General features: G+C 35.6%; 1 protein-coding gene and 1 long non-coding RNA gene across 2 annotated transcripts in view; one reads left to right on the forward strand and one right to left on the reverse strand.

The window, feature by feature from the left end:
• Positions 1-22,233, reverse strand: part of ZBTB41 (zinc finger and BTB domain containing 41) — a 30,177-nt gene extending 7,944 nt beyond the window's left edge. Inside the window, exons 1-8 of the mRNA XM_084788428.1 lie at positions 21,122-22,233; positions 14,512-14,719; positions 13,617-13,686; positions 11,436-11,583; positions 5,426-5,555; positions 3,666-3,761; positions 2,208-2,314; positions 908-1,013 (exon numbers count right to left, since the gene is read on the reverse strand). Coding sequence (XP_084644554.1) covers positions 908-1,013; positions 2,208-2,314; positions 3,666-3,761; positions 5,426-5,555; positions 11,436-11,583; positions 13,617-13,686; positions 14,512-14,719; positions 21,122-22,226 — 1,970 coding nt within the window. The 5' untranslated portion in view covers positions 22,227-22,233. The remainder of the gene's footprint in view (positions 1-907; positions 1,014-2,207; positions 2,315-3,665; positions 3,762-5,425; positions 5,556-11,435; positions 11,584-13,616; positions 13,687-14,511; positions 14,720-21,121) is intronic.
• LOC311601085 overlaps positions 1-22,370 on the forward strand; it is a 32,623-nt gene that overhangs the window by 9,651 nt on the left and 602 nt on the right. The window contains exon 2 of the long non-coding RNA XR_014780456.1: positions 22,232-22,361. This is a non-coding gene — a long non-coding RNA (uncharacterized lncRNA). The remainder of the gene's footprint in view (positions 1-22,231; positions 22,362-22,370) is intronic.

Genomic DNA, 22,370 nt, shown 5'->3' on the forward strand with positions numbered 1-22,370 from the left:
GAATGCCTATAAGACCCTCAGCAAAACAATAGACCAAGCTTGGGGAGTTTTGTGAAAGAGTGGGAAGAAGGCTTGAGGGAGCTCGAGGAGTCAAGGACAGCACAAGAAGAGAAAACTAAGCTGGGCCCTTGGGGCCTCATAGAGTCTGAAACGCCAACTAAAGAGCATGTATGGACTGGAACTAGGCTCCCTACATATGTATAGATCGCATGGGTCTCCTAACAATGAGAGTAAGGGCTGTCTCTGACTGTTGTCTGCCTCTGGATTCCTCTGCCCTAGCTGGGCTGCCTTGTCAGGCCTCAGTGGGAGAGGATACACTTAGTCCTACTGCGACTTGAGGCACCAGTGTGGGCTGGCACCCCTTGGGGACCTCCTCTTGTATGAGAAGGAGAGGGGAGGACAAGAGAGGGGAGAGTGAGGGTGGGGCTGGGAGGAGAAAAAGGAAGGAGCTGGGATCAGGCTATAATGTAAGTATATAAGTAAGTAATGAATAATTATATACTATGTATAAAAAATTAACTTAATGCCAAATTCAACTTTTAATTCTCAGAACTATAACATCAGTGGAATGAGTATCATTTAACAGAAAGCCAATGTCTATTGCTTCCTAGCCTTTGAGTCAGGAGAGAGAGAGAGAGAGAGAGAGAGAGAGAGAGAGAGAGAGAGAGAGAGAGAGAGAGAGAGAGAAAGAGAGAGGGAGAGAGAGAGAGAGAGAGAGAGAGAGAGAGAGAGAGAGAGAGAGAGAGAGAGAGAGAGAGAATTATTTTAAGACTTTAGGGGAATATGGAAACCAAAGAAGAGCATGAATAACCTGTCCCAGATTAAGCAGAACAAACAAAAATGTCTAAATTTTCTCCATCTGTGACTCGGCCAATGCAGTGAAGAAGAAAGCTACTCTTCCACTCACTTTTGCCACACCTTCTCTCCCAGGTGCACACTCTTGTAATGGACAGTTAGATGATCCCTACGCCCAAAACACTTTCCACATTCTTCACACTGATGAGCCTTCTCACCTGAAAACAAAGCCATATATATATACATATACCATAGTAGGCATTTCAGTTTTGGGGTTTTTTTTTCCTACAGAATAATGACCAAACAATAAGACCATTTGATGAGAAATGCAAAGCCATCATTTATTTCCTTAATATCATTTACTCAAATATCTTCCTCAAAGAGCCTATGCCTAACTTCATGAATGTTTCTGTTGTAGACATCAATATAATGAACAATATATATAAAATTATTTCAAACCCAGGATACTGATTAGAAATACATATCTAGATATAAAATACCTCAAAAAAACATATTTAATTAAGATGAGCTATTTAGCTACTTAGAAAAAGGACCTGAACATTTCATATTTTAAAAAGGTTTTTCATCTATGTGGATTTCTTATAGTTATAATGAGCCAAACTATAAATATAATGGAAAATCCAGTTGATTACTTATTATTGCACTTCTATACAAAGGTTGATAAATAAACATCACTGTCTCAATTCCAATGTGCCATTAATGCATATGCCTAGAATTACATATTTAGAATTCTCTTACTAAAAATGAAAATGCATAGAAGTAACGATTGCTACGATTTGCCTGGCTGTAATCACTAAGGAAAAGATTAGACTTCATATTTAAGGAGTGGTTTAATACTGACAGTAACCACCTGTCCAAATGTGCTCAGAGTTGGCTCAGAGAGTTAGCAACTCCTCAACACCAATGTGAGATGAAAATCCCACAGTATAAAATTATAATGTAAAAATTTGAAAAATTAGTCAAGATTATAAAAGTGTTTTTTTCCAAACGTGGGCTCAAATCCAATACAACAAAGCCTTTAACACCCAGTTATAACAATGTTCCTTTAAAACACCAAGCTTTCTCAACTTCTCAAATATAACTACAGTGAGGAATGTGGCTCTTTCTCCAGGAAAATGCCAAAAATAGTATTGGTACATACATCAAAACTACATGCAAATTATAAACTTTGAGAATTTATCTAAAACTAAACTTTAAATTTTCAGTAAACACGTCATTGCTATTCCCTATTTCTAGATACTTTTACAGAAAGGATTTTAAAACCAGATAAAGGGATGATCAACAAATATCAAAATATTAAAACGAAAGCTAGTATAAACAGGAAAAATGATCATGTTCTTTACAGTGTTTTTTAAAAACAACTTCAGAACAGCAATACAAATACAGCTTACCTGAATGTATTTTTTTGTGCTTTGTAAGGTGGTCATGGCGAATAAATGTTTTCCCGCATTCATCACACTCATATCTTTTATCATCATGATGTACTCGTAAATGTAGCCTATAAAAAGAAAGAAGATTGTCCAAACTGGTATGTAATGAAAATGCTTACTAATGAATAAAAGAAGAAAAAGAATGAAAATAGGCTGTCTGCGCAACCACCCACATACATCATTTGCTCTGCATCTGTGGTTTTTCCAAGTCCTCCATCTTTCAAACAAAGATCTCAGGGTTCTTACTCACCTCACCTCTTCAAAGAACACTTTGAATTTGCATATTCCATAGTAGTTCTAGACACTTCCTAAGTACCTGGATATTAAATCCACCTCATCAACTCTACCAAGTGTTTGAGAATGTTATTGATCTGAGTCTCAAGGATGGACATATTTCCGGAGTGAGAATCAGGCCAATGGATAAGTACACAAACAACTAAGTGATAATGGCAGCTACTAATAGCACCAAATAACTGATGATTCTACTTCTCTGAAAAACTGATACCCTATATAAATTGGTAGCTGATAAATCACGGTATTTTAAAAGACCCCGACTTACAAAAATTGCATTTTTTACTACTTTCCTCCACACTAAAAATGATGCTTTAAATTTAAAGACAAACACCAAAAGGTCTAGATTACTAATATCTACCTAGCCTGAATCACTTTAACTCCCACCATGTTCTTACATACCAATGTGAAAGGAATAGCTTTCTAGTCAAGTTTCTAAAACAAGTGTTGATTTTACATTAACTAAAGCCAGTCAAATGAAAAGAGAAAATACTCTCCTCATAGTTAAAGGAATAACAAATGAAATTATGACCACAGCCACAAAATTACAATTCTAGAATTCATTAATAAAAATTAAAATTATACATATTTCCTACTAAAAACCTACCAATTTAAGGGGAAATCCCCACATTTTCAGATCCTTCAGTTATGGTTATTAGATAAAAAACAATTGAATAAGTAACAATGCACAGAAGGCCATTTAAAATTGAGAATTCCAGAGTCCCTGATCTTATCCTATTTCCATACTAAATCTATTTTACTATGAAGGATGAGGAAATACACAAAGCTTGGAACACTGAGTTTTAATAATATTTTTACCCAAAGACAAATAATTAAATATTAATTGAATACTGATTATTAATATTAATTAAATATTTAAATATTGATAGCTCAGTAAAGATGTTGGCAAATTTGGTAATGAGGAAACATTTAATATTTTACATGCAGAATGAAGAAAATCATATAAGTTGTAGAAAGAACAGTCTAGTCAGTAAAGTTTTTTTTTCCTAACTGCATATCATAAATCTAAGATAGACTTTAATAAAACAAAGCACTTATAATAAAATAGAACTAAAGCAGACCTGTAATTTTATCTCATTTAAGACAGAGGAAGGTAATTTAACTTACCTGTATGAGCTTCCATGACGAAAACTTTGCCCACAGATACTACAGAGATGAGGCTTTTCTCCACTATGTATTCTCAAATGTTCTTTCAAAGTAGTTCTATGTTTAAAAAAAATTTTAATTATGTATATATATATGCACTTATTATATATTTATATACATATGTATATATATATATATATTCCAGAGTACTTTCTCATATTTGATGATGCAAATACACATTATATTTAATATTTTAAATGCCAATATACATATTAAATACAGATTTTGATCCCTTTACTAGAATGGGGAGCTACAGTTCAACTATTACTTCAGCAAGTACTTTGCCGGAATACCTGTAGTTCTAACATTCAGAGTTTTTCTATACACCTAAAGGGCTGAAAAGGATGGACAAAATAACCGAGGGAGAAGAAGTAAAGGGAAGTGTTCCTAACTTCTGTTGGCTGTCCCAAGCACTTTGACTTTGTTTTCCTGTCAGTCCTCTATCACGTGATTCCAAAAGGGAGACCGTGACCTGAACAGCAGACGGTGCTTGTCTACAAGAGCCATCCAGACCTGACAAGTGATAGTCAGGAGACTATGCCGAGCTCCGTGGAAATATCCAAGCATATCCATGTTTCTAAATTTACATGTAAAAGCAGCTGCAGTAAACAATGAAGTGCTGTCTTTGTCTTGTTCTATTTTTCTTTTTTGGCTTGTTTGACTTTTTGTTTTTATATAAAGTTCTAAACAGGGAAAATAAGTTTATAATTCACATAATAAATTTATAATTTTCTAATCTGTAGGAATGTTTTCATAGTAAGTAGCATAATAATTTTCCAATTCCCTTACCATATTCAAAATTTATATTATGAAATCAGTATTTCTAATTCTAAGTCTAAGGCCATGAAGCTTAAACATACTGAAGGTTTTTATTTTATCATAGTATTTCCCAATATTACTCAAGACGAAGACCAAGTTACAGGCATCCTGCTTCAGCTTTCTAGCACTGGGATTACAGACACACAGAGAAGTTACATATGCTTCAAACACATACAAAAGTTACATATGCTTTTCAAGAACAGCATTAAACATATGTTCAAGGAACTGGAACATTACCATACTGCCAAATGTCTCACTTATCTCATTTTTTTCTCTCCTCAGAAATAACCACTTACAGTTAACATGCCTTTCTGTTTTATTTCTCTCACATGCACCGTATTTTAAAACATATCACATGCCTTTGAAAAGCTGGGTTGCTAGCATAGTCCTTACAATGTTGCCACTATAATAAGATCACTAAGGCCCAAACGGTACTATGACCAGGGCCTATAGATGGAATCCATCTGCAGATTTTCCCAGAGTTCACAAGGCCATCCTGACCTGCCAGTAGATGGAGTAAGAAATACAGAGGATGTAGCAAGCCACCTAAACTGGCAAATCCTTTTCTGTATGACTTCTGTAATTTTTTTACATTTTAAACCAAAGCATAATTCAAATACCTTGTTCCCTGAGTTATCTCCTTTTTATAACCCTTATTAATAATTTATATCACATGTAAGTGTTTTAACTTTGTTTTTTGTTGTGGGGTATTGTTTGGTTTTTTGAGACAGAGTTTCTCTGTATAGCTGGAGCTGTCTTAGAACTCTCTCTGTAGACCAGGCTGGCCTCAAACTCATAGAGATCTGCCTGCCTCTGCTGCCACAGTGCTGAGATTAAAGGCGTGCATGCGTCACCAACGCCCAGGTAGTATATCAACTTTCTAAGTGTGTATATAACGTTACCTTTCTCGTACTGACTTCCCACAAATAAAGCAAGTCCATTTTCTCTTTCCACCATGAGTACATTCAATATGGCGTTTCAAATTTCCAGTGTCATTGAATTGACGACCACATATATCACATGGAAAGGGACCTTAAAAAAATAGCATGCATTTGAAATTTGATGATAGATACTAAATTATTCAATAGAGGCACCACAAATCTGTTCCTATCACCATCAGCAGTATAGGCAAAATCTGTAATACACTACAATTATGTGTTTATATTCTTCTCTTCTCTTCTAGATTTTTTTTATTCCTGAAAAGCATTTCTAGACATTAGGCCCAAGTACAATATTTTACACCCAAATAAATGTTTAAGTCCTGAATAAACTAATTGTTCATAAATTCCAGTTTCTAATTTCAAACAAGAGTGAAACAAAATAGGAAATAGCATATACACAATTGCTATATAAAGAGCCAATGGGAAGTTTGGGAAAAAATTTGAAAAATGAATAGTGAATGATTTAGAAAACCCCGCTGTTCACACATAACCATCTGTTGGTGACATTGAGAAAACAGAAAGCACTGTGGCATATTTCTGCCCATTCTTCCAAAACTAAACCCACACTTGTCACAGTGACGCATGGTGACACACTGGCCTTAAATGGTTTTGAATTTTACCATTTTACTGAATAAGTAACTACTGAACATCAAGTGAAAATGAAAACTATCACAGTGAATACAGCTAAAGGAAACCACCTACATGCAAGACAATTTCGCAGAATTTGCAAGAATAATCTGAAGGAGGAATTATAATAAAAAAGCACAAGTAAGATATAGAATTTGGATATGAATTCAGAAACTAAAGGAAAACTGATCCATGGATACAGGAAATTTTTACATTAGAAATGAGACATGATAGATAGATAGATAGATAGATAGATAGATAGATAGATAGATAGATAAAGATAGAGGCCAGATTCCTTCTCTCAGTTCTCTTACTCTAGAGAACTCTGACTAATACAATCTTTTTTTTTAATCCATAGAGCAACATTTATTAACCTTCGTTGATATATGTGAAACCTACAATTCTATGAGAATTCTTTAGATTATCTAGTAGGTGGAGTGAAAATTGCTTCACTATGAAATCTTACTCTTTATGTGAGACTATACCTACAAGTTCTTCTCCTAGTAAATGTCACTTTATACAGAAATTATAATACTAAACATATATGAGCAGAGAAGTGTGATTTACTGACTGCTTTATTATGTGCTGCACTGTAATTTAATCTGGAGCCATAACTTCCCTAGACACCAAGGCAGAACTCATTACACAGCCAGCAGCTACTTGATAAAATGTTTATTACTTTTCAGTATCTTTTCCTAGAGTACTTTCTCAGTCACCTTTATAACTAAAGCTTAAGCACATTAATTAAACGTCAGTGCCTACTAACTCTGTAACGTTTCCCTTATTAAGACTAAGTATGGTAGAAAAATAAGTAATCTTTCAACAAACAACCACAAATCAGTTAAATCATTTTGAGAAAGATCCTGTTCAAAAGATCTAAAAGTTAGCCTTTTCAGCACATGCTGATAGGAAATATTATATTACAGGTTATTTTAACTTTAAGCTCTTAGAATACAAACTGGACTAAATTTATAACTTAGAATTTCTGTCTGATATTTTTCAAAGTGATTTTTAAATGATACATTTAATTGAAGTAGAAATAGAAAATCAGAAACAGAACTGGAGGTAGAATTAAAAAACTCTCTTTGCCAGGTTACTTTTACAAAACAACAAACAAAAACAACAACAACAAAAAAAAACAAATCAACAACAATGAAAATTAACTATAGTTTTTGAATCAAAATGAAAAGAAGCCACTAGTTATCCAATAACAAGCAGGTACTGGGATGGGAAAATGGCTCAATGAATAAGAACATTTCCTGAGTAAGAATAAAGACCTAAATTCAAATCCCCAGAACCAAGGTCAAAAGCCAGGCATGGACAGCACATCTGGAACCCCAGTGCCAGGAGGCAGCCAAAGACAAGATTTGCTATTGCTTGCTTGTCCCCAGCCTACTCCAGGCTTAGGGAAATGCATTGTGTACTGGGAATAAGGTGGAGAGAGATACTATAGGACATGCAGCCCCTTCCTCTGGCTTCTGCATGCACAAATGAGTTGCCCCAGCAAATACACACATGCATACACCACACAGTCACAAATGTACAAACACATATACAAAGTAGATATTCCTGGAATAAAATCTAAAACTAATTTTCTCACATGTAATATGTAATCATGATGTCTCCAACTAGAACTTTTAATAAATTTAATAGTTGTTTCTATGATGGCTTTTTAGAATTTCTAAGATTGAACTTAGTAAAAAGCCACTTGGAAAAGGTTAAGCTAAAAAATACATATACTGTATCTTCTAAGCAGCTTTCTGTATTACAATCACAAAAATCATATATGCCTTGAAGCACAATTCTTTGACGCTCAAGTTATCTGACAATAAATATACTCTTTTATTGTAGAAAAATAGTTCAAGGTCCTTTAACAGTTTTTCACTGACATAATTTTAAAACCTTTTTTTTTAATCAAAAAACTTTAGAAAAATCACAAAAACTCAAAAATGAAAATGAAAACCAACCTACTCACTTTATATTTGTCAATATCCATTTTAAATACAGTACTCAGAAATTAATAATTTTCTACATCAATTCAAAATTAGATTACATTAATTCTAAAAAATATACAATATAAATGAAATTTAAAATCTACATTGGTTTTCTCAGTTTATTATTTGTTCACACCATGCCTTTGCCTAAAAATGTCTTTGTTATTAAGTCATTCATATAAAAAGGAGTTTGGATCATGGACCACTTTATAACCAAATATTCCAAGTACTAAAGTCAGGTAATTCTTAGAAGTCTACCACTCTGCATTTACACTTAATTTTAAATTTGTTAGTCTTGACCTATTGTATGACCTATACTTTTAAAAAAATTTATATATATATTCATTCCCCCCCCTCCTGGTATACTCTTGTCAACTTCATGCCATTTACAAAGCTATTTGCCCACATTATTCTTACTATAAATTATTATTCAAGCTGCCATAAAAGAAATAAGGCTGAAAAAAAAAAGACATCTATGTAGGATAACAATAAATCATTATAAGAAATAACTTTCATAAAATTACCAAACCATACTTTCAAATTTAAAATATGAGTCTACATCTTGGGCAGGAGCATTAGAGAGGGAACTCTTCCCATAATATTATTCCCAATATACTAAGTTTATTCATTCAGAATAAAACAGCTTTTAGAAAACTCAAATGGCTCATTTCAAGCACTTAGTGGGATGTATGCAATGATCAACTGTGAACTGTTGATATCCTCTGATCCTTTTGCTACCCAGACAAAACAAGGCCATAGTTGCTGATCTACAATAACTGTAGCACATATAGTATTACTCCAAATAAGTAGAGTTCCTTTGGCCATAATTCAATGCCCGAAGTTAATCAAGAGCGTTTTAATAATCTCTCCTCAACAAATGTTTATAAAGCCTAACATTATTAAGAAAGCTAGAAGGATGAGTTTTTAAAAATGATAAAAATAACAAACTCAAATGAAAATAAACAACTACATAAAGTGTCTGATATTCCATGTTTATAAGCACACAAGTATACTAGGACCTCTTACTTGATTGAATTAATGTCATCCCAATTAAATTCTTGATAAAATGCTTGTAGAATATCAATAAACTGAATATGTTAAGACATAATCGTTCCATGTGGACAAGGTTGGCTTAGGGTCAGTCTGGGGCCCAAGTTGTTGAAAACTATAGTGATCCTCTTGTCTCAGCCTCCTGAGTGCTGGGACTTAGTCATGTTCATGTAGAGACAAGAAGTCCAGATGGGCAACATAATATGGAAGTCAAAAACAAAGCTAAAGACCAACACTACCAAACTTCAAAGCTTACTATAAAGCTATAATAATACATACAGTACTTAGAACAGCAAATAAACTCACACAAATATGAAGAGAACAGCCAAAGGCATGAAGGCCACATAATGGTCTTTCATAAAAAGAAATGGTGCTCTAACAATCTGACAATCATGGACACATAAAAAAGACTAGAGAGGCCTCACAAATCTAGACATAGTCCTCTACAAATTGTGTCCTTTGAAAAAATGAACTCAAAATGGCTCAGCAACCTAAATTAAGGATAAAAAACCAGGAAAGTATAAAACTTATATAAATAATGTAAGCAACAATCTAGGTGATGCAGGGTTTGACAATGTTTAGATATGACATTCATGAAAGTTGATCTGGTTCTACGGCAGAACCTTATAAATGTAATGAATAACAAGCCAGACAGGGAAGAAATAACTAATAAAGTAGTTTAATACAAAGTGCATAAAGCATTCTAAAGGAACTGGAGAGTTGGCTTAGCAGTTAAGAGTGCATACTGTCCTTCAGAGGGTCCACTGGGTTCCCAACATGCATGATGGGTAACTTACAACCATCTATAATTCCAACTCCAAGATATCAGATACTCCATCTGATTTTGATCTCCATGGACATAACATAGCAAATACACATACACACACACACACACACACACACACACACTCAGACACACACAAAAAATTTAAATAAACGTGGTGGCGCACGCCTGTAATCCCAGCACTTGGGAGGTAGAGGCAGGTGGATCGCTGTGAGTTCGAGGCCAGCCTGGTCTACAAAGTGAGTCCAGGACAGCCAAGACTACACAGAGAAACCCTGTTTCATAAAACCAAAAAAATAAATAAATAAATCTTTAATTAACAGAATCTTCAGGCCAGAGAGATGGCTCAGCAGTTAAAGGTGTTTGACACTAAACCTGACGACCTAATTTCCATCCTTGGCACCCATATGGTAGAAGGAAATATCGACTCCTACAAGTTGTCCCACTACCTCCACTTAGACACAAGGACATGTGACACGCACACACAAATACCTAAGTATTTTTTAAAAGAGCTCTCAAAACTCAACAATTAAAAAAAAAAAGAAAAACAACAAAATAGTGCTAAAGTCTTAACAGAAAACTGAAGACAAATGACAAACACTTGAAAAGATGTTCCATACCACATCCTAGATATTGCAAATGAAAGCAATGATATGGCAAGCAACTGTTACGGTGGCTTAATAAATACAGGATTCTGGCAATACTAAATGCTAAATGGTAAAGTAACAAGAGTTTTAATCCTTGCTGGTGAGAATTCAAAATGGTATAGCCATTTTAGAAGACAATATGACAATTTCTAAATAAACTGCATGTATTCTAAAAATTCAATAGAAGTTTTCCTTAAGTTCTTAGATTATTATCCACAAAACTTGCAAACATAATTATGGCCATTTTATAATTAATCAACAAAATTTGGAAGTTCATCATTTTTCAAAATGTACCCCCATGTGGTGGAGATGTTGATGAGGCATGATACTACATACATGCAGAGGCCGGTACCCATGTGGTGGGGATGTGATGAGAAGGATAATGCCATGTTTGTAGAAGCTAGCAGTACAAGAGCTATCTACACCTTCTAAATTTTGTTGTGAACCTAGAGCTACTTTTAAACAGAAAGTTTTTTTTTTCAAAATTATAATTACTTCATTTCCTCCTTCCCTTTCTTTTCTCCAAACAACAGAGGTTTGTTTTGTTTTTGTTTTTCTTCTTTTTTTTTGGGGGGGGGGTTTGGTTTTTTGTATGTTTTTGGTTTTTCGAGACAGAGGTTTTTTGTGTAGCCTTGTCTGTCTAGGGCTTGCTTTGTAGACCAGGCAGGCCTCAATACAGCATGCTGGCCTTGAACTCACAAAAAAATCCACCTGCCTCTGTCTCCCAAGTGCTGGGATTGCAGGTAGGAGCCACTGCACCCAGCAACAATAGAGATTTTTAAGAGGAAAACGTACAATGTAACAGTGGTAAGTTCTTCCAGAGTCAGTCAGTCAGTAACTCGATGACTGCTTTACAAGACAGGACTTACCCAGATGGAACTTCTCCTGATGCTTTAACCGTGCAAATCGGGATTTGAAATGCTCCTCACAATAGGTACACTTGAAAGGTTTATCTTGTGAATGCAGAATCATGTGTTCCTCCAAGTGTGGTCTTCGAGTAAAAAATTTCTTACAAATCTAAATGAAAGTATATATAAAATGTAACTATTTTAATTTTAGCCTGAATTAAAATACAAAGCTCATGAGCTGAAAGCTCTGGTAAAGAGAAATATTTTCCAACAAAAAGCTTACCAAAGTATTATCAATTTTCTAACTGTGCTAGGAGAGGGGGAAAATAAGAAACACTAGAAGAATTACAGTCCAGAATTATGTTAAATTAACCCTAAATCGATGAAATTCACCTCATTCTATGTTTAACATGGCTAAAAAATACTCTTAGCAGCTTAATTCTAGATAGTAATTTCTTTTCAAAACAGGTTTGTTTTTCCTTTATGTGTGTCAGTGTTTTTGCATGCATATATGTGTATGTATCACATATATGCCTAGTGCTCACGGAAGTCAGAAGAGCATGCTGAGTCCCCTGGAGCTGGCTTATGAGTGACTGTGAGCTGTCTGCCCTGTGGGTGGAACAGAATCTGGGTCCTTTACAAGAGCAGCCAGTGTTCTTTGAACAGCTGAGCCACCTATCCACACCCTGAATATCAATTTTTAAATTCACAAAACAAAATTTATGTCAATAGAAAATTTTTATCATTATTGTCAATATATTTAATAAGGAATATCAATAAATGATTAAATCACAGAAAACCCCTCAATGCTTATCATCAAATTTTCAGAAATAATAAAATGTGATACATGTCAGAGACTTAAACAAGTAAAGCTGTTGTAGCACTAGACAGCACTACCAACCAGCCACAATTACCACAAAGCAGACATAACTCTCTACAACATCATTCAGTTAAAACTTAATAAGGTGAAGAAAACATTATCTTGTGTAAAGTCAAAGAAATTAACTTCAGTTTTTTGAAGACACAGCCAGAGAACTAGAGACAAGTCTCAAAGTGTGCTTTCAATGCAAGTCAGCCTTTGGAAAACAATGTAAATGATGAGCAATATTAAATACTAAAATAAATACAACTAAATAATGAAAAAAATCCTTAGTAGTGTGCCAAAAAAGCAAAAACTAAAAACTAAAAAAAGCAAAACAAAACAAAACAAACAAACAAACAAAGTCCAAATTCTTTGCTATTTGTTCCCACTGAGAAATACAGCTGAATTCCTCCCCCCCCCCCAACTCTGTTCTAGAACTGACTAGTTTAACCAAGAGCATGTGAGCATGTGGTGGTGGTATGCTCTGGGACGTCTGAGGCCATGAGGCCATGAGGCCATGACTGTGCTTCCTGGCACTCTCCTCTCTGTCTATCTTTCTATCATGTCCCTGCTGCATTCTCTCTCTCTCTCTCTGTGTCTCTGTCTCTGTCTCTGTCTCTCTCTCTCTCCCTCCCTCCCTCCTCCTCTCTCTCTCTATCTCTCTGTCCCTTCCTCTCTCAGAACCTAGCCGCTATGCTACAAGTATGGAGGAAGGCCAAGTAGCTCCAGATAAAGCAGAAGGGAGTCTCCTATGTACTGACCTGTCTTTACTAACCCTAACCATCACCCATCACCAAGTTGCCAACCATGAGTAAGTCACTGTAAAAGTGTCCCCAAACCAGACAAAATCATCCGGCAACTTATCACTGCGTTACTTTGATTGACATCACACTGAATGAAATAAGCACCCAGCAAACCTCACCCCCAGTTTAGATTCTAACCTAGAAGGAGGTGAACACACAGTAAAATAGCAGTGTAAGGGCCCTAGAGCTTCAACATGGTTCCCTATACAGCAACAGATTAAGCAGGAATGGAGAGGCGGTTTTAACCCTCAGAGACTGTTATGCACAGCTCTAAATATCAAGAAGAGTGAGTTTGCTAATTGTATGCTAGGGACATACCAGGGAAAACTAATAACCAAAGTAGAATCTCCATGTCTGAGATCTACAGAAGAAAACCAACATACTGTGGGCTAAATTAAGAAAAAAAGTCAAATAACTTTATTTAAAAGATTCTAAAAGTGAGGCTAGTTCCATTACTTGAAAACCTAATTACCTTTGTTTAGAAACAGACAATACTACATTTACTTTGATTTTCTAATAGAAATTGTAGATTCTTACATCACATTTCCAACTTTCACTCTTAGTCTTCTTGATGGAAATAAATTCTTGTGCATTTTCAGGATGAAATCTATCAAAAAGAGAAAAGACATTAGGAAGATGCACTAAAGTAACTCTATATCCGATATGAATCCATCAGCTGTCAAGAATCATGTGCTAGCCCCGTGTGCTGTACATCTGTAACCTCACACTCAGGAAGCTGACACAGGGAGAGCTAGAAGTGGTGCCAGCCTCAGTTACAAACCAAAACTCTGCTGCAAAACACAAAGAGTAACGTATGCCTTGTTTATTTTTGGTATTGTTAATATAGAGTGAGAACTCCATAACCCGAGTTGGCGTTCCTCACAGCAACCTGTCTGCCTCAGCAGCCTCGTGTGGGCTGGGATTACAGGCAAACCACGCTCCTTAGGTTCTTCTCATACACACAGGTAAATGGAGTAAGAATAGAGGCCCAATCATTTTAAATTTCAATACATATATCTAAGTTACACAGAAATTAAGAAAAGTGTATTTAAATATATTTTTAAACAAGATCTACATGTTAGCTTATATTTTAAATGTAGAGTTAATATTTAACATCGTGTTAAATATAGTCACAAACTTTTCCACACTAAAGGTGAATATGAAAAATAAATCTCCTTAAAACCATGCATTTGAAGGCATACTTGTCAAAACTGAATTAAAATAAAAGATGATCAAAATGCATCTTAAGCTTTATATTATATTGCACTGCCAAAAGGCTTCATCTCAACAATGGGAAAAATACGAACAAACTGACATTTGTAGTTGTTTTGTTCTTTGTACAAAACCATAAAGCACACTGTAGATATTTTCAGTTTACTTATGTTTCCCCTAGAAGGCACAATGATATACATTATGGAAGCAAGATACTTGCCTCTTCACGTGCTTGGCCAGTGTCTTCTTGCTCGCGTGAAGTTTATTACAGTAAGGGCACTTGTGCTCCTTCTTATGAAACTCTACTTCGTTACTGTGCTTCTTTCTGTGAACAGTTAAGTTAGACTTTGTCGAATAACGCTGGTGACAAATATCACACTCAAAAGGCTTCTCACCTGTGTGCACACGGGTGTGGCTCTCATATTTCCCTACAAGGGAGAAGAAAATTGAATTCAACACATCCGCTATACTGTGACTGAAATTACACAGTGCAATGAAAACACAAGGTTAAATAAATTTGATATATATGCCCCAAAATCACATATGGAACCAAAAAGAAAATATTTGCTTAAATTTCTGATGAAATGGACCTCAGTGCTTTGAGTTTAAAGTGTATTTTTCCTCAAAAGCTTCAGTAGTTTAAAAAAAAAAACTACTCATTCACATATTTTTAAAATCTTTTTTTTTTTTTTGAGACAGGGTTTCTCTGTATAGCTCTGGCTGTCCTAGAACTCACTTTGTAGACCAGGCTGGCCTTGAACTCACAGCAATCCGCCTGCCTCTGCCTCCCGAGTGCTAGGATTAAAGGAGTGCACCACCAAGCCCAGCTTATTTTAAAAATCTTAATGTCTGAAATTTCCCCAAAAAAGTGTTGACAAATTCTAAATATTAACTACCTTTTAAAGTATCTACTGATCATTTAGTATTTACTATATCCACAATTTACTTTTCCTATGCATATCCACAGTGTCCAGGATTAAAAGATCTTACTCAAATATCATAAAGAAGAAAAAAAAGTGTTTATTTATTTTATGTTCTTTTTCTTTTCACAAAAGGCATTGTAAAAGAATGCTACAAACCCAGAATAGTTAACAAATAATTAACACTATAACCCATTTATATAAAAATTCTTTAAGGAACATTGATAAATTAAGTATGATTGTGCTTAATACTGAAATGCTAAATCCAACACACACAGGCAAGATCTAAACAAGTTAAAAAAAAAAAGATGAACAGGCAAAAAAAGAGACCCAGTTATAAACGTGAAATGCAAGCCTAAAATCTTCGGCTACTCAGAACGTGTAATAGAGGTATTTCTAATAGAAATGACAAGAAATTGTAATACAGGCTGCTAACAAGCACAGTGAAAAAGAAAACAAATAGATGCAAACAGTGGGTTTAATTTATTTACAGTCTTTATATCACTATGTCGAACATAAGTGTCTGAAGTTCAGAGGCAGGCAAGCATCACAAGTAAGCATAGGTTGTGTTGAATCTTTCCACCAGGACTCTTTAAGCAGTAGAATGTGTGATCTACAGATTCTTCTCTGCTTCAATTCTTCCTCATCCAAACAAAAATTATATGTATAAAAGTTTCTGGAGAATGGTCTTTATCCTCTTATACATCCAGAAAACACAGTCAGTATTTAACCACCTCCTCAGTTAGCTATTCCTAAGTAAGCTAAACATTTAGCTTTTCTATACCTGAGTTAGTAATATTTTATGGGATTGTGTCTAATAAATGAATTAATATTTACATGAGATTTAAAACATTCTAGTACCTAGTAAACAGAAATAAATGCCAGCCATTATTGTTATTAGCCTCCTTAGTACAGATTGCAAATGCCCAGGACTAAAAAAGTAATTTGGCTACTTCCAAAAGCATTAATCTAATTTTTGGTCCTAAATGGAAGAATAACCTAAAAGTACAAAGTATATTAAGATAGGAAAGATGTTTTCTTCAAGGATGTCAAATATAAATAGCCAAAACACTAAGAATGTAACATTTATATAATTCCTGATTGTGTCATGGTTCTTCTTGTTATAGGTAATCTATTGTATTTATGTGTAATAATATATATGTATATGTAAAAAATACAAAGTAAAAAAATACAAGGTATATAAAACCCCTAGTTGTTCATTTTGTACAAAAATATTACAGCTGTAAGGAGTTTATACTACTAATTATATCATTTTCATTACATTTAAAAGCAAGACTTTTTCATTTTTAAAGAAAATTTTAGATGTTTTGAATATTAAGACCATTAAATAGAACAGTTCAATTAAAACATTTAATTGACTATTAATTATTGACTAGTCACCAATAGTCTTTAAAAGATTAATAGAAAATTTTAAACGTAAATAGCTCAAATTAGACAAACACAACAATGTGTGTGCATGCACACACACGTGTAAGGATGCCTACCCACGAGCATACATGCAGAGACCAGAGCAAAGCACAGAATGGCTTCCTCAAGGCTCTCTACCTTATTGTCTTGAGACAGGGCTCTCATTTAACAATAAGCTTGCCCTATAGCTAATCCGCTGGCCAGCCAACTTCCAAAACCTACCTGTCTCAACCTCTCAATTCTGTACTTAGAGGAACACACATCATTCCCAACTTTTTATGTGGGACTCAACTGAGGTCTTCATATTTGCAGAGCCACAAGTCCCTAAACCTAACGATTTTTAAAATCTTCTGAAATACGGTAAATATTTTTTTAATTTGAAAGATTTTTATAATAAAATTTAAATAATTTATAAAACAGGTAAAATAATAAAATAAATATAATAATGTCTAGAGACTAAGAAAAACTCCTCTAACATTAAAAATCATAGAAAAGAAAGAACGTAAGTTACAAACTCAAGGTTTATGCATATCCATCCCGCAGAGCTCATTGTCTCCACGGATTTGAAACTGAACACGAATAGACAAGCCTGAGGGAAAGCTCGACTCAGAAGATCCAAGTGGGTCTCCGGAGATTTATGAAAAGAAACAGAATGTAATCCCCCCAATAAATCTCTTGTTTGAAGGAACTGGCAGAAGTGTGTGTGTGGAAGGGATACTCCTCAGTACAAACAGTTAACATTTACAGTCTACAATCGTTTCTTCACTTTGTGTGGTAGAGGTTCCAATAACAATGTATAAAATCAACATATTCTCTTCAAACTTACCAGTTTCTATTTAGAAAATAGAAAACATCTTATATTGAAAAACTGTGACACAGTAGTTTCCCGAACTAAATCTCAATCTGAACTGCCTCCAAGTAGGAGTCACAAATCAAAGATATTTCCGTATGTATAAATTTGTCTTGATATGTTTCAAAACTTATTCCCTCATATGATTCAGGCAAAATTATTACTTTTAAATTTTTATATGCAATTTTTGTGATGTATTACTAAATTAGCCTATAAGATATTACTTACCTGATATTGCTACTCTCAATTACACCTATTCATATAACACACTCTAAAGAGCACATAAACAAAATATTTAGCTTTTGAAAATTACATCATTGATATATTCACTAAGAAGCAGGCAGAATCCCTACATAAATAGACCAAATAAACTCATGTTTAATAGAGTGGGAGAGGGAACACAAAACATTCTTTGGCTTTAGAAGAGATTGTGACTTACTCAAAGAAAATATTTTAGTTCTGTGTAGGAAAAAAAAAATACACACACACACACACATATAAACTATCCAAATTTTCTCTCTTACCCCATCTGTCATTTCTCTATTTTGCTTTTTACCCACTAGGTTTTTGGTCTAAGGGGCAGCGAGGTCAAAGGACTCGTATTGACATGAGAATTGGATGAGGAATGGACAGCTGGCAGCCCAGGGAAAGACATAACTAGATCAGAAGTGCTACTTGCAGCACCAGAAAGAATAAAAGATCCAAGGACTGGAATCAAATTTTTCGGTTATGCATTGTGCCGCTAAGGGTTCGAGCAGCAGCCTCAGAGCTCATCCCTCGCTCTCATGAACTCAGTTGGGGGCAGCCGAGTTCGCAGATGATAAAGAAGCCCTGATGGGGTCCACACAAGCCAATGGAAAGCCAGATGGCATCCTTTAAACTTAGTTCAAGTTCAAGTGCTTATTGGCAAATGTTAGTGGCCTAGCACATCCAAAGCATACTAAACGAGCACAAAGTACGTAAGCTTCAGCCTCAATTTAGACTAGAAAAATGATCATCAAAAATCTAAGATTTTTAAAATCCTGTAAAGCGAATGAGCACGCTATGAGAAAAACAACTGGAAGACAGCTGTTGTTTTGAAATTAGATAGGCAATACGTGTATCTTCTACGTACCCTTTTTATTCTACCTGTCACCAACAGCACTGTGGACATTCGCCACAAACACTGTTCTACCCTCAACCCACTTTTCACTGCCAATGCCATTCATCTTCCAAATCCAAGCAGCATTGTGCTTCCTCCTCGCTGCTCTATGTCCCTGCGTGCCTCCACGGCTTCCTCATTTCCTTGCCCAATTTCCGTCTTCATACCGAAGGCAATATGATCTGGCTATAGTTCATACTGGCTGTCATTCTCTTTTTAAGCTCCGTATCCCCAGTAGTTTCATCAGATAAAAAAAAGGTAAGCTCTTCTGTATAGCATTCAAAGCTAGCTTTCCTTGACTTGCCTACTCTTAGTCCTTGTCTTTTTTTTTTCCTGCCTCTTCACTTACCGGAAACACACCCACACCTTAGTAACTTGTAGAACATGCCACACCTCAGTGCCTGCACACACTGACCCTTCTACCTAGTCTGTAAGGTTTGGGCTCAATACTACAAGTTCTGTGAAGACACTCATCATTTCCCTTTATTCTGATAGAGTTAGCTTTATTGTACTGTGACAATTTGTGCATTTCTCAGATATTTGAGGACAGAGAATACATCATTTCATATGGGTTTAGCCGTGCTTGGCAGGCACACAATGTTACGTTAATGAGCAGTTAGCGTTCTATGTAGTATTTAAGTAGTTCCCCAGAACCGTCCCATTGAATCTCCTTGTAACCACTCATACTATGAACAGCACATCAGCAACATCTCATTTCACTAACAAGGGGAAAACCACACACACACACACACACACACACACACACACACACACACACACACCAGCATCATCTCATTTCATTAACAAGGGGAAAACCACACACACACACACACACACACACACACACACACACACACACACCAGCATCATCTCATTTCACTAACAAGGGGAAACACACACACACACACACACACACACACACACACACACACACACAGGCTAAACAACTCATAAAAGGCCTAGATTTGAAAATCCAGCAGTGTGACCTTACAATTACAAGCTCAAGCTTTAAAATCAGCATGAAGCTATAATCAAGCACTAGACAGACAGACATAGAGACAGAGCTATGCTAAAGCAACAGCCATAAGGAAGAATGAATGAACACTAAACAAGCCCCAATGTAGTCAAGCAACAGAAGAGAAAGAGTGTGATGTAAAATTCATTCTGAAAAGTAAGTTGGAAATAACCCTGCACTGTAATCTACTGATTCTCATAATACATGGAATTAATTTGGTAAAAGGCATTTTGCAAACCTCTTGGTTCATTAGCTTCAATCTTAGGCAGTGTTTTCTGAGTTCCTGTGCATAAAACTCTGGTTTCCTAGGGCATTAAATCGGCACTCATAAGGAATCTTGTTTATAAAGTAACTTGATGAAAAGCTAGATTAAGACAAAATTTTAAAAGCCATTTTCTGGAATTATTGCAGAACTGCATTTAAGCAGACTGTGTATTACAGTTTTCCACACTTTCTGGAATTCAAACAGAGCCCTCTCTCAACAAACTACAGCAAAGGACAACTGTTCAAGGGTGCAGTTTGGGACCCACATGCTGGACCCGTAATGCCTGTAGTGCACTGACCCAAGTTCACTGACTTCCAAGTCAAATTAGGGCAATTGAAGATTTTAGAATACCATAAGCAGGGAGTTCAAAGTCTAAGACGTACAGGAAAAGGAAAAAATGCTCTAAGATAAAAAGTTCTAGGTACCTCAGCCCCTAAAAGCACTCTGCTTATCCTCATATGGAGAAAGCTACAGTGACATTTACTACCAGGATTAACACGTTTCTTGAGTACTAAGCTCTTCCAGTATTATTCAGAAGTTTTTTTCCTCTGTGTATGAAAGAGTAAAATTATTAATAATCATTAAATTGGAATGTGCAAAGTATCCTTAGAGATACATTCAAAGGGTATTATAAAAGACAAAAAAAAAATTAGTTTCCACTGTAAAGCCAGTCTATACATTTACCTATTCTGATAACCAATGATTACAAGTACCTTATAAGCCAGATTTTACCCTATTCAAAGAATATGTGTAACCCAGTACAAAACAGTCATGTATCAAACTACATGATTTCTTTTATAAGGTCAAGGTACATTAAGTCTTAATCATTTTATGTGCAGAATGTACTTAATATCATTATCAATGTACATGTAACTCAAAACTAGTACTTCTAAAATTAAGTGCGTATATAAGCCAAAGCTATATGCAATAATTGCTGATATTCTGGAGTCTTTCTCCCAAACACAGAACCTTTGTGGGCTGTTAAAACATAACAAAGAAAGCATAAAAGGCAAAGTACCACATTTCTGATTCACAAGTTTATAATAACAAGATAAACCTTGCACTGAAAATCAGAGCATCTTCCCTACTACAGAACTCTTCTTAAAAGTTCCTTTAAAAATTTAGTTTTTAATCATTACCTCTATTTTTAAAAAAAAAATGCCATTTACAAAGGGTAAATGATTAAGAGCTAGGAAATAGGCTTGCCTTACCTATCCGGTCAAACGTTTTGTCACATTTGGGACACTGCAGGATTTTCTTGTTACTGTTCTGAATGATTACAGGAGCTAACCCTTCATGAATGCTTCCTGCAGAATCACCAGCCTCAGGTTCCTCCTCCTCGGCATCCTGCTCAGTGTCGGACTCCTCATCTGACACTTTCTCCTCCAGCTCGTAGTCTTCAGCGTTATATTCACTTCCCGGGTCCTCTGAATCATTTCTATCTGACTTCTCCTTATCAAAACTTTCTTGATGCAAATTATCTGACCCATCCCCACTTTCCTGGTCATCATCACTAGTGTCCTCAAACTTAACGGGACACTTCTGATTCCTCTTTGACCCCTGTGCAGAAAAACTTCGCTCCAGCATTTTTAGCCCATGTTTTTTCCCCAATAGCAAGGACCTGTGAGTTTTGGCTAAATGATTCTCTAAGGACTTTTTATAGCAGAAATGTCTACTACAAAATTTGCACTGATGATCATTTGATAGTCTCCCAGTTAATTCACTTAGGGTTTCTTCTGGCGAGGGCTTTTCAGTTAGTTCGGCCTGAAAAGTAGCAACGTTTTCATTATTCAGCAGCTTTACTGCATCTATAATGTCCAAAAATTTTGCGGCCTCTAAAACAAGAGGTATCTCGTATTTGTACACAAAAAACTCTGATGTGTAAAGAAACTCAAGCAGATGCTGAAAAACGGAATGTGTTACGTGATCCAGGGTGACGACATCAGTGCTCGGATTTTTGCTCAGACACGCATGAAAATAGCTACTACCAACAGCGACCACTACTTTATGCGCACTAAACTCTTTTCCTTCCACTACGATAAGTAAATCACAGAAAGATGGCTGCTTCTGCCTATCATCATTCAAATACTTGAGCAAATTCTTATTATATTGCAAAGAACTCAGAAGCTTTCTTTGATCCGGAGAGGGAGGAAGCTCTTGGTAACACTGAAGAGCTTCAGGGGTTGGTCTTTCTGTAGACTGAGTATAGGTCACTTGGCCACACTCCACCGCGGCATTTTCCTCTGAAGAATCTTTATGATAGCCTAGATGGACCTTCTCGTCAAGATCTGAAGTAACCTTTCTCCTTTTCTTCATTGCAGTACCGCGATTTTTGAACAAGAAACTTCATAAGTGACTTAGGAGATTTATGAAAAACTGGATTGTCTTGAACAACAGCTTCTGAAGGGGCGTGCCCCACTGTCTCATGGTCTGCAAAACAGTAAGAATCGTGTAAGAACT

The sequence above is a fragment of the Acomys minous genome, assembly GCF_964271855.1.
Source record: "Acomys minous genome assembly, chromosome: 1".
Classification (NCBI taxonomy): domain Eukaryota; kingdom Metazoa; phylum Chordata; class Mammalia; order Rodentia; family Muridae; genus Acomys; species Acomys minous.